Source organism: Phoca vitulina, unplaced genomic scaffold (assembly GCF_004348235.1).
Source record: "Phoca vitulina isolate PV1807 unplaced genomic scaffold, GSC_HSeal_1.0 scaffold16, whole genome shotgun sequence".
Lineage (NCBI taxonomy): Eukaryota > Metazoa > Chordata > Mammalia > Carnivora > Phocidae > Phoca > Phoca vitulina.
In genome coordinates, this window is record NW_022589719.1 from 35936013 (window position 1) to 35948219 (window position 12207).

At 54.0% G+C, this 12207-nt stretch overlaps 1 protein-coding gene across 2 annotated transcripts in view; it reads left to right on the forward strand.

Moving 5' to 3' along the window:
* The window catches only part of NADSYN1 (NAD synthetase 1), a 33663-nt gene that overhangs the window by 538 nt on the left and 20918 nt on the right, over window positions 1-12207 (forward strand). For both annotated transcript variants that reach the window (XM_032414571.1, XM_032414572.1), the window contains exons 2-6: window positions 1628-1688; window positions 3456-3572; window positions 6419-6472; window positions 6942-7031; window positions 11828-11879. In XM_032414571.1, the coding sequence (XP_032270462.1) occupies window positions 1628-1688; window positions 3456-3572; window positions 6419-6472; window positions 6942-7031; window positions 11828-11879 (374 nt within the window). The remainder of the gene's footprint in view (window positions 1-1627; window positions 1689-3455; window positions 3573-6418; window positions 6473-6941; window positions 7032-11827; window positions 11880-12207) is intronic.

The following is a 12207-nucleotide window of genomic DNA, read 5'->3' on the forward strand; positions in this document are numbered from 1 at the left end:
CCAGGCCCCCCCGAATTGGGGGGGACAGATAAGATGATGCATAATGATGCCCCTGTAAGTGCCCAGGCCCCCCCCGAATTGGGGGTGGTTTACCGTTCCTGGGGGTACCCATGGTATACACTCGTGGTAGGAAAAGCGTGGCTGCAGAGGCAGAGATGGAGATGAGAGACTGAGCTTACCTGTCCTCAGATACCTCCGGGGTCCAGTGTGGCTTAGCTAGGGCTGAGATGCCTGAGGGGGCTGAGTTGTCCATGTTTAGAGGCATTTAAGGGAAGAGGGTGGTCAACCACCAGCGAGGATGTTGTGAAGAAGTGTCCCACGAAAGGTGGTCTTGTTACCAGACAGAGAACTGGTTCCTAACTCAGTTTCGGCAGCTTGCCATCAACACAAGTGATGGGGAGTAAAGAAAAACTTGCTTTATTCAGGAACCAGGCAACCTGGGAAGATGGTGAACTAACGTGTCAAAGTCCATCTTTCCCATCCAGGGGGAGCCCGAGGGTTTCAAAGGGGATGGTGCAGGAAGAGGGACGGGGGCTGCATGCAGGAGAAGCAGGTGCCCAGATGGCAGTTAGATGTGGACATGACCCTGAACGGACTCGCTAGCATCCCCCGCCCTCAGCTGTTCTCGAATGCTGTCAGGGCTCATCATCTGGGAGAGTCAGGTCCTTCACTCCGTGAGCCCAGTGGTCTGCAAATCTCAAGGAGAGTAGGTTAGTTCTGTTACAGACCCAGGGACTTAGGTCAGCAAGCAAGGAGCACATGAGCTAGAAGCAAGTCAGACTTTAAGACAGACGGGAGTGCTATTACTGTGTCTGGTGCCTAGAGACTGTCCTGATGGGTAGACTTTGGGAGAAGCCAGCCCCTAGAGGGAAGCAGAGTAAGGGGTGAGCCTGCAATCTTAGAGACTAGGGTGTGGTTGTTGTGGGGGGGCCCCCATATAGTGAGCCTTGGCACCAGCCCATCTGTGAGCATGAAAGGTCCAATTACTCAGACCTATAGCTAGAGTGGGGCTGTCCTGGGCAACCCTGCAGGTGTGCTCACCCCAGGCCGTCTTGTTCTGAGCTGCTCCCTGCAAGAGCGTTTGCAGTAAGAACAGGAGGATGCTAGAGAGGGCATCTTTTCAGCCATGTGCCCCAGACCTTCAACCTCTTTTTTTCAACCTCAATCTGCTTTCATCTTATCAGAGTGCAGAGCATATCTAATTGGAGCGAGGCGGTCGGTGGCCAGAGCTGAGTCTCTGTTCAGGTGGCCTCTCCTCCGCAGGTGCACGTTGGGCCCCGCTGCCCCAAACCAGAGGTTGCCGGTGCCGCTGTAGGCTGTGGTCCTTCGAGTCCTGCCCTCTCCCCGCACACGGTCTTCCATATCTGCCCGTTAATGAACTACCGGGGTGTGGCTGCTTCCTCCCCGGTGCTAAGGTCAGCCCTGCAGGCCCTGTGTCTTATTTCCCTCTGGTGTAAGCAGGGTCTGTGGGAGAGCCTGTCCTTGGCTGCATGGGGTCAGGGAGATCACTGAGTGCTTTTGTTTGTGGTTTGGCTTTTTATCACGCCTATTACAGCAGTGTTTTATCTGCCTCTGACCATGTTGTAGGTGCTGAAATTGCTCCTCTCTCTCTCTCTCTCTCTCTCAGGTATTGAAATTGCCAAACGCAAAGGAGCAAGATACAGGCTGGGACCAGAACTGGAAATATGGTGAGAGCAGAACACAAAGACCCCACAGGGCAGGCAGGTGGAGGGATCCGCATCAGCTCCCCGCAGCGGAAACGCTGGGAAGGGGGGTGGGTATGGAGAGGTGCAGATGTGCGGGCCTGTTGAGGGGCATCGGAAGCCCGCGAGTGGGCCTGCTTGATGCCTCTGAGCAAGAGTGCCCAGCCAGGCTGGGCCGGCCTGGAGCCCCATGTCGGGTCACTAGAGGAGCAAGGACTCGGCAGTTGGACTGATGTCCAAGCCGCTTCTGCTGGCCACCACCCTCCCCAGGCCCTCCCTCTCACGTTTGGTCACAAGCACGTTTCACTTACTGGTCTCAGCATCTCTCCACAAATGAGTGTGAGTGATCACTTCCACTCTGCCTGTTCGAAATGATCGGGAAGCCAGTTCCTCCTTGTCCCTTATTCAGAAATAAGCAAGAGGTCGCTGCGTGCAAGTGTCTTATGAGCTACGGTTCTTTTGTGACAGATGTCAGCTGCCCTCTGGGTTCCCACGTGTTTACAGGTCCTGGCCATTTGTGGGATCAGAAGTTCCTCCTCAGGCCATGTCCCTGCCTTGGATTCTGGGCTTTGTGTAAACAGAAAGTCTCACCTCCCAGGTGTCTTTGTATTCGCCCTTGAGGCCACTCCTGTCCTTTTCCTCAAGAGCTGGACTTCTGTCTTTGGAATCTCAACTTCAGCTCGGGCTGTGTCTCCCATGGTAGCCAAGAGCATTTGCACCCTCACTTAACCTGCTCTTCAAGACACTCCTCTGCCCCTGGGGTCCTGGGGTGTGTAAATGATCTCTACCCCTGAGGTCCTGGCTCGGTGTTTGTATTTTGTCTGTTCTTCCCACTGCAGGGTTGCCCTCAGCAGCCCAGTCCCCCTGGCATAATCGCTGTCCAGACACCTCCAGGTTAGGTCCTTACTCCTTTCTTTGTCCTGTGCTCTCCCCACACCTGGCCCCCAAATCTGGACCCATCATTTTATAAGGCGGAGGATGTTAGTTACAGGATCGACAAGCTGGGTGGCCTCAAACACCTGGAACTGACTCTCTCACAGTTCCGGAGGCCAGAAGCTTCCTCCAAAAGCTCCAGGGGAGGATCCTTCCTGCCTCCTCCAGCTTCCGCTCCCACCCCTTGTCCTGTGGCCGCGTCCCGCCTATCTCTGTCTTCACACCGCTCCCCTCCATGTCTTCTCCTCCTCCTGTTCGATTCAGCACCTGCCTAGGTCATTCAGGCTCATCTCATCTTTCGATCCTTAATAATCTCTGTAAAGACCCTTTCCCCAGTATAGTCACATTCACGGGCTCCGGAGGTTAGGAGGTGGACACAGCTTTTTGGGGGACACCATCCAGCCTGCTACCAGCACAAACCATAGCAAGAACTAGGAGTCACTCTGTGAGTGATAATGGAATGATATTAATGATTTTCCTTGTCTGAGGAACGTGTTCCTGTGGGTTCGGCTTTGTAGATCAATGTGATTTTGGCTGCATTAAAAGTTAAAAAAACATCCACAGGCAGACATGTTGACACAAGAGAGAATTTTTCATTGTAACTTAAAGCTAGGAAAAAAGAGCCTGGGGCCAGAGGTTTCTTCATTTCTGGGGAAATGCATCCTCTTTTGTAGCAGTGATCCTAACTCCGGTTGCACAGTGGAATCGCTGGTTGCGCCCCTGCATGTTCCGACCCCATTGGCCCGTGGGCCCCTGCCGCCCCTCCCCACACCCCCAGTGCATCTCCAGGGCTCACCTGCCTGCTCCCTTCCTCTGCAGTGGCTACGGGTGTTGGGATCATTACTACGAGTCAGACACCCTCTTGCATTCACTCCAAGTCCTGGCCGCCCTTCTGGAGTCTCCGGTCACTCAGGATATCATCTGCGACGTGGGACTGTAAGTGCTAACACGCACATCTGGGAAGGCAAGCTCAGAAAACAAGGGAGGTTCAGGGTGCGAGCTGGCCTACCGTCAGGGATTCGGGATCTGCACACTTCAAAGATACAAAAGGCCTTATGTTGAAAAGCGGGTTTTGTACGCCCCCCAGCCTGTAGACCCCTAAGTCCCCCAACGGAGGCAGCTCTAGGAAGCAGCTTTTACAGGTTCCCCGAGAAGCTCCTGCCCGTGTGGGAGCACACTGTGCACCGTGGGAGCATGGTGTTCACCCCGTCACACGTATGGAACTTTCTTCACTTAATGGTAAGTCTTGGGATGAGGCCACATCCGTCCACATCAACACGCAGGCCAAATGGTTCCGGGTGGTGCAGTTTCCATAGGTGCAGTTGTATATGGCGTGGGTACGTAGGGGTGGGGTCCAGAGGAGCAGGTGTATATGGTGTGGGTACGTAGGGGTGGGGTCCAGAGGAGCAGGTGTATATGGTGTGGGTACGTAGGGGTGGGGTCCAGAGGAGCAGGTGTATACGGTGTGGGTACGTAGGGGTGGGGTCCAGGGGAGCAGGTGTATACGGCGCGGGTACGTGGGGGGCAGGTTCCATATGGCGCGGGCACATACGGGGTGGGGTCCAGGGGAGCAGGTGTATATGGCGCGGGTACGTGGGGGGCAGGTTCCATATGGCGTGGGCACATACGGGGTGGGGTCCAGGGGAGCAGGTGTATACGGCGCGGGTTCCACAGGCGCAGGTGTATCAGGTGTGAGCGTAGGGGGTGGGGTTCGCAGGCGTAGGTGTACATGGAGTGGGTGTAGGGGGCGGGGCCGATAGGCACATGGGTGTAGGGCATGGGTATGGGGCAGGGTCCCCAGGCACAGGCGTGTACGGCGTGGGCACGTAGCGCACGGGTCCCCAGGCGCGGGTCATACGGGTGGGATTCCGCTGCTGTGCGTGCCACCCTTGCAAAGCCAGAGCCCCTCAGTGGGCTCGTGTGTCCTTCCTGTTTAAATCTTCAGGTCAGTTCTGCCTGACGGAAGCAGAGCCGTGTTTGCTTTCCTCTTAGCACAGCCTTGCATGTGCCCACCACTTCCTTCCACCTCCTGGGACACGTGTTTACTGGGGCCTCCTCTCAGCAGCTCACAGACGGGTTTTTTTTTTCCTTCTTCTTCTTTTTTTTAATTTTATTATGTTATGTTAGTCACCATACATTACATCATTAGTTTTAGATGTAGTGTTCCATAATTCATTGTTTGCGTGTAACACCCAGTGCTCCGTGCAGAATGTGCCCTCCTTAATACCCATCACCGGGCTAACCCATCCTCCCACCCCCCTCCCCTCAGGAACCCTATTTGTTTCTCAGAGTCCATCGTCTCTCATGGTTCGTCTCTCCCTCTGATTTCTCCCCCTTCATTCTTCCCCTCCTGCTATTTTTTTTTTTTTAACATATAATGTATTATTTGTTTCAGAGGTACAGGTCACAGACAGGATTTTTAACCCAGTTTGTTCACGTTTATCGTGATTCTGGATGTTTCCTATCGCTGCTGTGACAAATGACCGCAAACATAAAACACAAAAGCAACACAAGTGTTTTGTCTTATGTTTGTGGACATCAGAGTTCTGAAAAATGGTTCAGCCAGGCTGGGTCCTGCAGGCTCTTGGGGGGCAGTCCTGCTTGGCGAGGCCCCTGCATCCCTCAGGACCCCTGGTCCACCTTCAGAGCCAGCAGTGGTCTCCCACACCTCTGCTCCCGCTCTGACCCCCGCCTCCCTCGTGTAAGGACCTGGTGACTACGTTGGGCGGCCCAGGTAGTCCAGGATAATCTCCCCATCTCAGGGTGTGCAAAACCCCTGTCGTCATGTGAGGGGGCTTACATTACAATTCCTGGGGCTCCAGGAATTAGGACGTGGACGTCCCTGCGCTTCCTGATTCAGCTGCCACAGGGGCATAGTCCTGCTCGGGCCCTGTTGTCTCCCTCTGGGTTTCCCTTGTCTTTGGTGCTTTTCTGTGCTCTACTTTCTTCTCTTGGCTTAGAGTTTATAATCCTACTTTTTAAAAAGATTTATTTGTTTGGTGAGAGAGGGAGAAGGAGGAGGGGCAGAGGGACAGGGAGAGAAGCAGACGCCTCGCTGAGCTGGGAGTCGGGCGTGGGGCCCGATCTCACAACCCCAAGATCATGACCCAAGCCGAAATCAAGCATCAGACGCTCAACCGACTCAGCCACCCAGGAGCCCTATAATCCTATTTTTATTTTTATACTTTTTACTCTTAAGATATTAAGACTCATATTTATAAAGATATTTTCTCTTCACATCTAACATTTATTTGGACCTATAAGCTTCTAAACAAAACAATAATAATATCATGGTGTCCTTGATACCTGGCCAGCTTCCCCCAGCAGAGCGCCCCGCTTCCTGCAGAGGGGGAGGACACGAGGGGGGAGATGTGAAGCACAGTATCTGTGGGAGGGGTCCAGACAGAGTGGTGGGCAAATGGAAGGGGCGCAGGCCACAGGTCAGGAGGTGCTCTGAAGGAGAACCAGGAAGGCACAAGGGCTGGTGCCTAAGGCCAGCAGGGGACGGAGAGGTGACACGGTGACAGGGCTGCGTGCAGATGGGGGGGCAGCCACTGGAAGGTCTGAGAACGTTCCAGGAGGGAGGAAGAGCCCTGAGAGGGAATGATTGCGCTCCACTGGAAGAGTCTCTCCCGCTTTAGAGCCTATCTCAGGGCAGAAACCCTCTGAGAAAGCTACCGGGGAGCCTTCTGCTTCTCCTCCAGGGCTCGAGGAGGCTTCGTACTGAAACGGACATAGGATTTTGCTGTTCGCAGACACGTGTGTGCCCCCTCTCTCCGCAGGCCTGTCATGCACCGGAATGTCCGCTACAACTGCAGGGTGATATTTCTCAACAGGTAGGTGGCGGCCGGGAGACAGTGCCCCGCGCGCTGCCTCCCCCAGGCTCTGCTGCCCTGCGGCATGCTCTCTGGGAACCGCATGGTCGCTGGAACCCATGCGCCCTGGGAACCACATGCTCCCTGGGAGCCATGTGCTAAGAGGCAGCTTCCGGCAATGTCCGGTCCTTAGGGAGGGCCAACATACGGGCAGGTGACCCAGGCGTCACTGCTTCTCCTGGCCTCTGCCCACCACGCTCACCTTCGGGTATTAGGAGAGAGACCACAGGGTGGGGCTGCTGTCGTTCGAGGGACGGTAGTGTGTCCTGCTGTCTTGGCGGACCCCGGACGTCAGCTGCCCGCACAGCTCAGCACACCTGCTGGGTCTTCGCGGCTCAGTCATCGTCCACCGTCAGGGGAGGGTGGACCTGTGGGCCGCCCCTTATTAACGGGTGTCATCTCAAGAGCCGTCCTGTTTTCCTCCCTGTAGGAAAATCCTGCTCATCAGACCCAAAATGGCCTTGGCCAACGAAGGCAACTACCGGGAACTGCGCTGGTTCACCCCGTGGTCACGGAACCGGTGAGTCCCCGGTGCCCCGAGCAGGGAAGCACAGGTTGTGGCCACTCTGTGGATGCTTGTTTCATGTCTTCCCTGGGCAGAGTCGTGGTCCGCATCCTGGGGGAGATACGAGAGAATTTGGGGGCAAGTTCCTGCCATTTTAGGTACAGCTGTCTTGAGGCTGCTGGTTACAGTACGGCCGATTGATTACAGAAAGCTCATCGACCGTGGCCCATCGGACGTCTCCTGTCCGGAGTCATCCTGTACGCCGGGGTGTCCACCGCGGCCTCGGGCTGTCCTCTGCATGGCAAGTGGTGCGGCAGCCTCCCTGGCCTCCCCCGTAGGTAGTCTGTTGTGACAGCCTTGGATGTCTCCTGACTTTGGCAAATGTCCCCTGGGGGCATGGTCACCCCTGGGTGAGAAACCTGTCCGCTGTTCTGGCCGGGGCTCCTGGCGTTTATGTGGTGCTGCGGCCGTGGCAGGTGCAGCTTCCGACATCGTGTCTTCAGACGCTGCACAGTTGTATGTAGGAAAACTTCGGGGATTTCTGTACTTTCGCCACCCCCTTCCTGCACGGTTCTGTGGGACTTCTCGCCGTCCTGGGCTGACCAGCCCCCTGCATCACTGTCTCTGACGAGTTGCTCATTTGCTGGCATGTGGCTTCTAGTATATTCCAGAGGTTCCCACCACCCCCTCCTGAGGTTGACTTCTAGATCACGGTTTACTCTAAGAGGATATAATCAGGACAGCCAAGTGGGAGAGATGCACGGGGCGGGCTCTGGGGGTGTACTGTTCTCCCCGGATCTCCACACGGTCGCCAACCCAAGAACTCCCCAAACCTCATTCTTTGAAGTTTTCTGGAGGCTTCATTACAAGGCATGATTCATGAAATCATTGGCCTTTGGCCACTGAACTAAACCCCCAGTCTGGCTCCCTCCCCACGTCTGGAGGTGGGTCCAAGAGCTCCAACTTCTGATCCCTGGCTTGGCTCCCCTGGCAACCAGAGGGCCTTTCCCACTGACAACATTAATGTAAAAACACCTGTACGGCTCTTATCTCCGGAAAATCCAAGGGCTTTAGGAGCTCAGTGCCAGGAAGACCAAATATATTCCTTAAGATAAATCATGATATCATACTTTCTAAGCAACGATCCACCAAAGGTGAATTTTTTAACATCTTGCCTGCGTGCAGATGTCTTTATTGGACTCTTACACGTGATGAATAGTTTTGCAGAATTAAAAAAAAAATCCTGGGTTAAAAATAACTTTTCTGCATAGTTTTAAATGTATCGTGTGTAGGATTGCCTTTGGCTTGTGCTCTTGCTGGGGAGAAGTCGGTGCTACTCAGAGTCTTTTTAGCTCTCACGTGATTATTTTCTTTTCTCCTGGGCACGTCGAGAAGCTTCTTGTTATCTTTGGTCTTTTAAAATTTTGTTATATGGGCCTTGGTGTGGGTCTTTGGGCCCTTGTGTGAAGCCCTCTGTGGCCGTGTGACCCGGAGACCCTGGTCCCTTAGTCTTGGGAAAGGTTGTCCTGTCCTTTCTGGGCGAGTTTCTGTTCTATTTTCTGTTTCTGGAACACCTCTTGATTGGGGATTCGATTTCCTGGACCGTTTCCTCTAGTCGTCTTATCTTTTCTTTCCCACATTCTAGAAGATTCCATCATCTTACTCTCTGCTCTACTGAAATTTAAATTTAGCTATCTTATTTTCCGTTTTGAGAGCTCTTTCTCGTTTTCTCATGCTTTCTTATGTAAAGCACTTTATTTGAGCGCCCTCCTTGACTGAGCCACACAGGGGTTAGTTTGCAGCCCTTACAGAGCAGGTGTCTGGAGTTGGGAGGTCGGACCTGCCTCTGCCACTCAGCTGGGCCACCTCGGGCCAGCAGAGCGACCCGATCTCTCTCTGCCTCGGGGACAGTCACGGCAGTGATCCCGTAGGGCTGTGGTTGTGGGGATGACAGAGTCTGTGCGTAAAGCGCTGAGCACAGCGCATGGCAGGTGTTAACATGGCATCCGTGTCCTTGTGGTTTCCTTAGTTCTGAGAAGAGTGCTGGCAGGTGGTGGGGACCCAGCAAATATTTGTCGAATGCCCAAAGGTTGTTGCTCAGGGATTTAAAGGACTCCTGAATCAATAAAAAACAGAAAAAATATTCAGTCAGAGAAACTCAAACAGAAAAATAAAGGTACAAAGAGCAAAGGAGAAATTTGATAGAAGCAAAAAACAAACATGTGAATCGATGCTGGATATTGCTAGAAATCAGGCCGATATGAACAGGCACCATGGTGAGATTTCTTTCTGTGCCACCCGAGCGGTAAAATTAAAAGGTTGGAGAGCGCCAGGTCCTGGCGAGGGCACCACTCCAAGGGGTCTTGTGAAGGACAGCACCCCCCCCCCCCGTGTGCCGTGAGCCTGTGGGCATCTCACAGGGATGAGGCAGGGGTGAGGCGGGACGTCCACAGCGAGCAGCAGGGTGTGGACAGAGTGGGGACAGTGTGAGTCACATCGAGGCCGAGAGCAGGTGCACCGACCGCCGGTTATGAGGGTGCGAAGCTGTCAGCGGGGCCGTTCCTCCATGGGCAGAGCTTCGTCCGTGCTGGGCCTCTGCTGTCCTAACCATGTGTGCCCAGTGGTTTTGACCTGACCATCGGGACTTTAATTTTTTTGAAGACTTATTTATTTATTCATTTGAGAGAGAGCAAGATTACACGAGCAGGGGGAGAAGCAGACTCCCTGCTGAGCAGGGAGCTGATGCGGGGCTCGATCCCAGGACCCTGGGGTCATGACCTGAGCCGAAGGCAGACGCTTAACCAGCTGAGCCACCCAGGTGCTCCTACTGTCGGGACTTTAATTTTGGGAACATTTTCTTATTTCCCATTTTCAGAGGCTTTTGTGCTTTGTTCTTCTTGTCCAGGAACCTTTGCTGTCGGGCATCACAGGTCCTGGTCTTTCGTCAGCTCTCTACCCACGTACCTGTATTTTCTCTTGGGGTTCATTCCCCTAAATCTGTCCTCTGTGCCGTGCTCGCGGGAGGCTCTGTTCTTCAGATCTGTGCACGTTTGCAGTTTTTCAGATCCTTTTCACCATGTGCAGGCTCCCTTTTTCTTTTTCCACTGTCTGATCATCTCTTCTTTGAGATCTTTTACTGGGGCATGTTGTCTCTGAATTTCCTGGGCGTCTAGGATCTCTCGTCTCTGTCATGTGGGTGTGTGGGCCTCATGGTGGCTCCTTCAGATGGTCGCTGGCATGATTGTGCCTGTGGAAGGGGTGGTGGCAGGCACCGAGCTGGAGCAGCCAGCTCACACTTAGGCACCATGGAAACGAGAAATTTTTACCCTCTGGGCGCTGTGCCAGTATGGTTTCCATAACTGGGCATGTTACTTTGTCCCCACCTTAGTAATGACTGCATGACAGGTTCAGGCCTCTTAAGAAAACAGAAAAAAATAACCTGGCTCTTGACTGCAGGAAAGTTAAGAATCTGCTCATTTTCCTTATGTTCTTAGATGTACCCCCAGATTTAAGCACAGCAAGACAGGGATCACAGGGGCTCTTGTAGCTCCTTGGGGGTGGAGAAGGCTTGTAATCAGCATGGCCAAAACTGGTTTCTTGGCAGGAATCCGCAGCTAGGTTTTTTCCAGAGAATGTTGGCTGGGAAGAAAGGGCATCCAGCTAGAGAAAGGCTTAGGCCATGCAGAGGAGTCAGGTGTAGGGACCATGGGAGGAGGTCGGACCAGCCTGAGCCAGGCTTTGGATGACAGGCTACAGTGCGGGACTTTTACTCATGATATTTTGGCTCTTTATGAACCCTGGAGAAGCTCACCGGCCACGTACGAGGTGCTCGCTGGCCTTGGAGCAGAGAGTGGACATGGAGGGGAGCACATACCATCTCCTGGTGGTGTTGCTTTGGTCTGGTACTCAGTGGGTCTTGGTGGGGGTGGAGGGGAGGGAGAGGAAAGGAGAAACCTTGGGGTGGGGGGGGGGGTTCTCCCTTTAAAGAAGAGTTACAACGGTGACATCGCCGAGAGCAAGCCTGCCCATGGTGGAAAGAGAGCTCGCTGGGACGGCAGGGCGGCTCGGAGGTCAGCAGGGTCGAGGGTCCCCGTCCCCGTCCTTAGCGCAGGAGAGAAGGCAGCAGCCTCCAGTTTCCGAGCGTTACGATTTACTCAAGTAAAAGCTGCTAAAGTCATTCTGGAAGGTTCTTGTGAATTTCTCAGAAAGAAAAAAGAAATACACGTAATTAAAGGTGTTAGTGGTGCATCTTGTAACAGCCTATTTGAGGTCGGATCTGTGAACCGTGTATTTCTTACATTCTAGCCGTCCGTGCAGCCCCCTGGGAGGCCTTGTACCGAAGTGTGTATCAGACTGTGTCCGTCTTGTACCGTTGGGAGACTAATTCTATCATCTCGGTGATAACATGGGTTTGCAGTTGTGCATCGGGTTCATGCAATGTGATCTTTCGGACTCAGAAACTTTGATCAGGAGTTCCAGCTGGATTTCTCCCTGGGGCAACGTGACCACCCTGGAGAGAATGCCTGTGACGTGTCTCAGGAGCGCTGGACAGCAAGGCGCGGGAAGCCGAGTCGGTCGGAGCCCCCTGGGTGCCATGGTGTCCGCGAGGAAAGTGCACTGGAGCTTTCTCTGTTCACCCTACGTGCTTCCCTTTCTCTGAAGGGGATAGTTGAGGCACGTGTGAGCAGCTGACAGCCCTCTGCCTATTCGTGGGTTTGAAGCTCCCGGGTTGGCATTTGCTCACATTGGGATGCCATCTGTCCTGCTTTCCGAGATGCTCGTCTTCAGGTCTGTGGTGTTTCCCTCCCCAGGCAAACAGAGGAGTATTTTCTCCCCCGGATGATACAGGACGTGACAAAGCAGGTGAGTGTCTGGGAGTAGATCTCATTTTCCAGCCAGATGTCACTGTTCTAGGCTAACAGTGCACCACGTGGGGCAGGACTCTTCAGGTCAAGGCCCCAGAACCCGCCCTGACTGGTGAAGGAATAAAACCAAACAAGGGGAGAGATTCCTGTGCAAGTAGGGAGGCTGGAACCCTGGGGCGTGCTGGGCGCCCCCTTTCTCTTACGTCAGTGATGCTCTGCCTGTTCGTGCCTCCCCCTCTCCTCCGGCTCACCTGCTGGGGTACCCCGGGGAGCTGGGGGAGGGGTCCCCACCCCACCTTAGCAGGCTCTTTCTTTTTTTTTTTTTT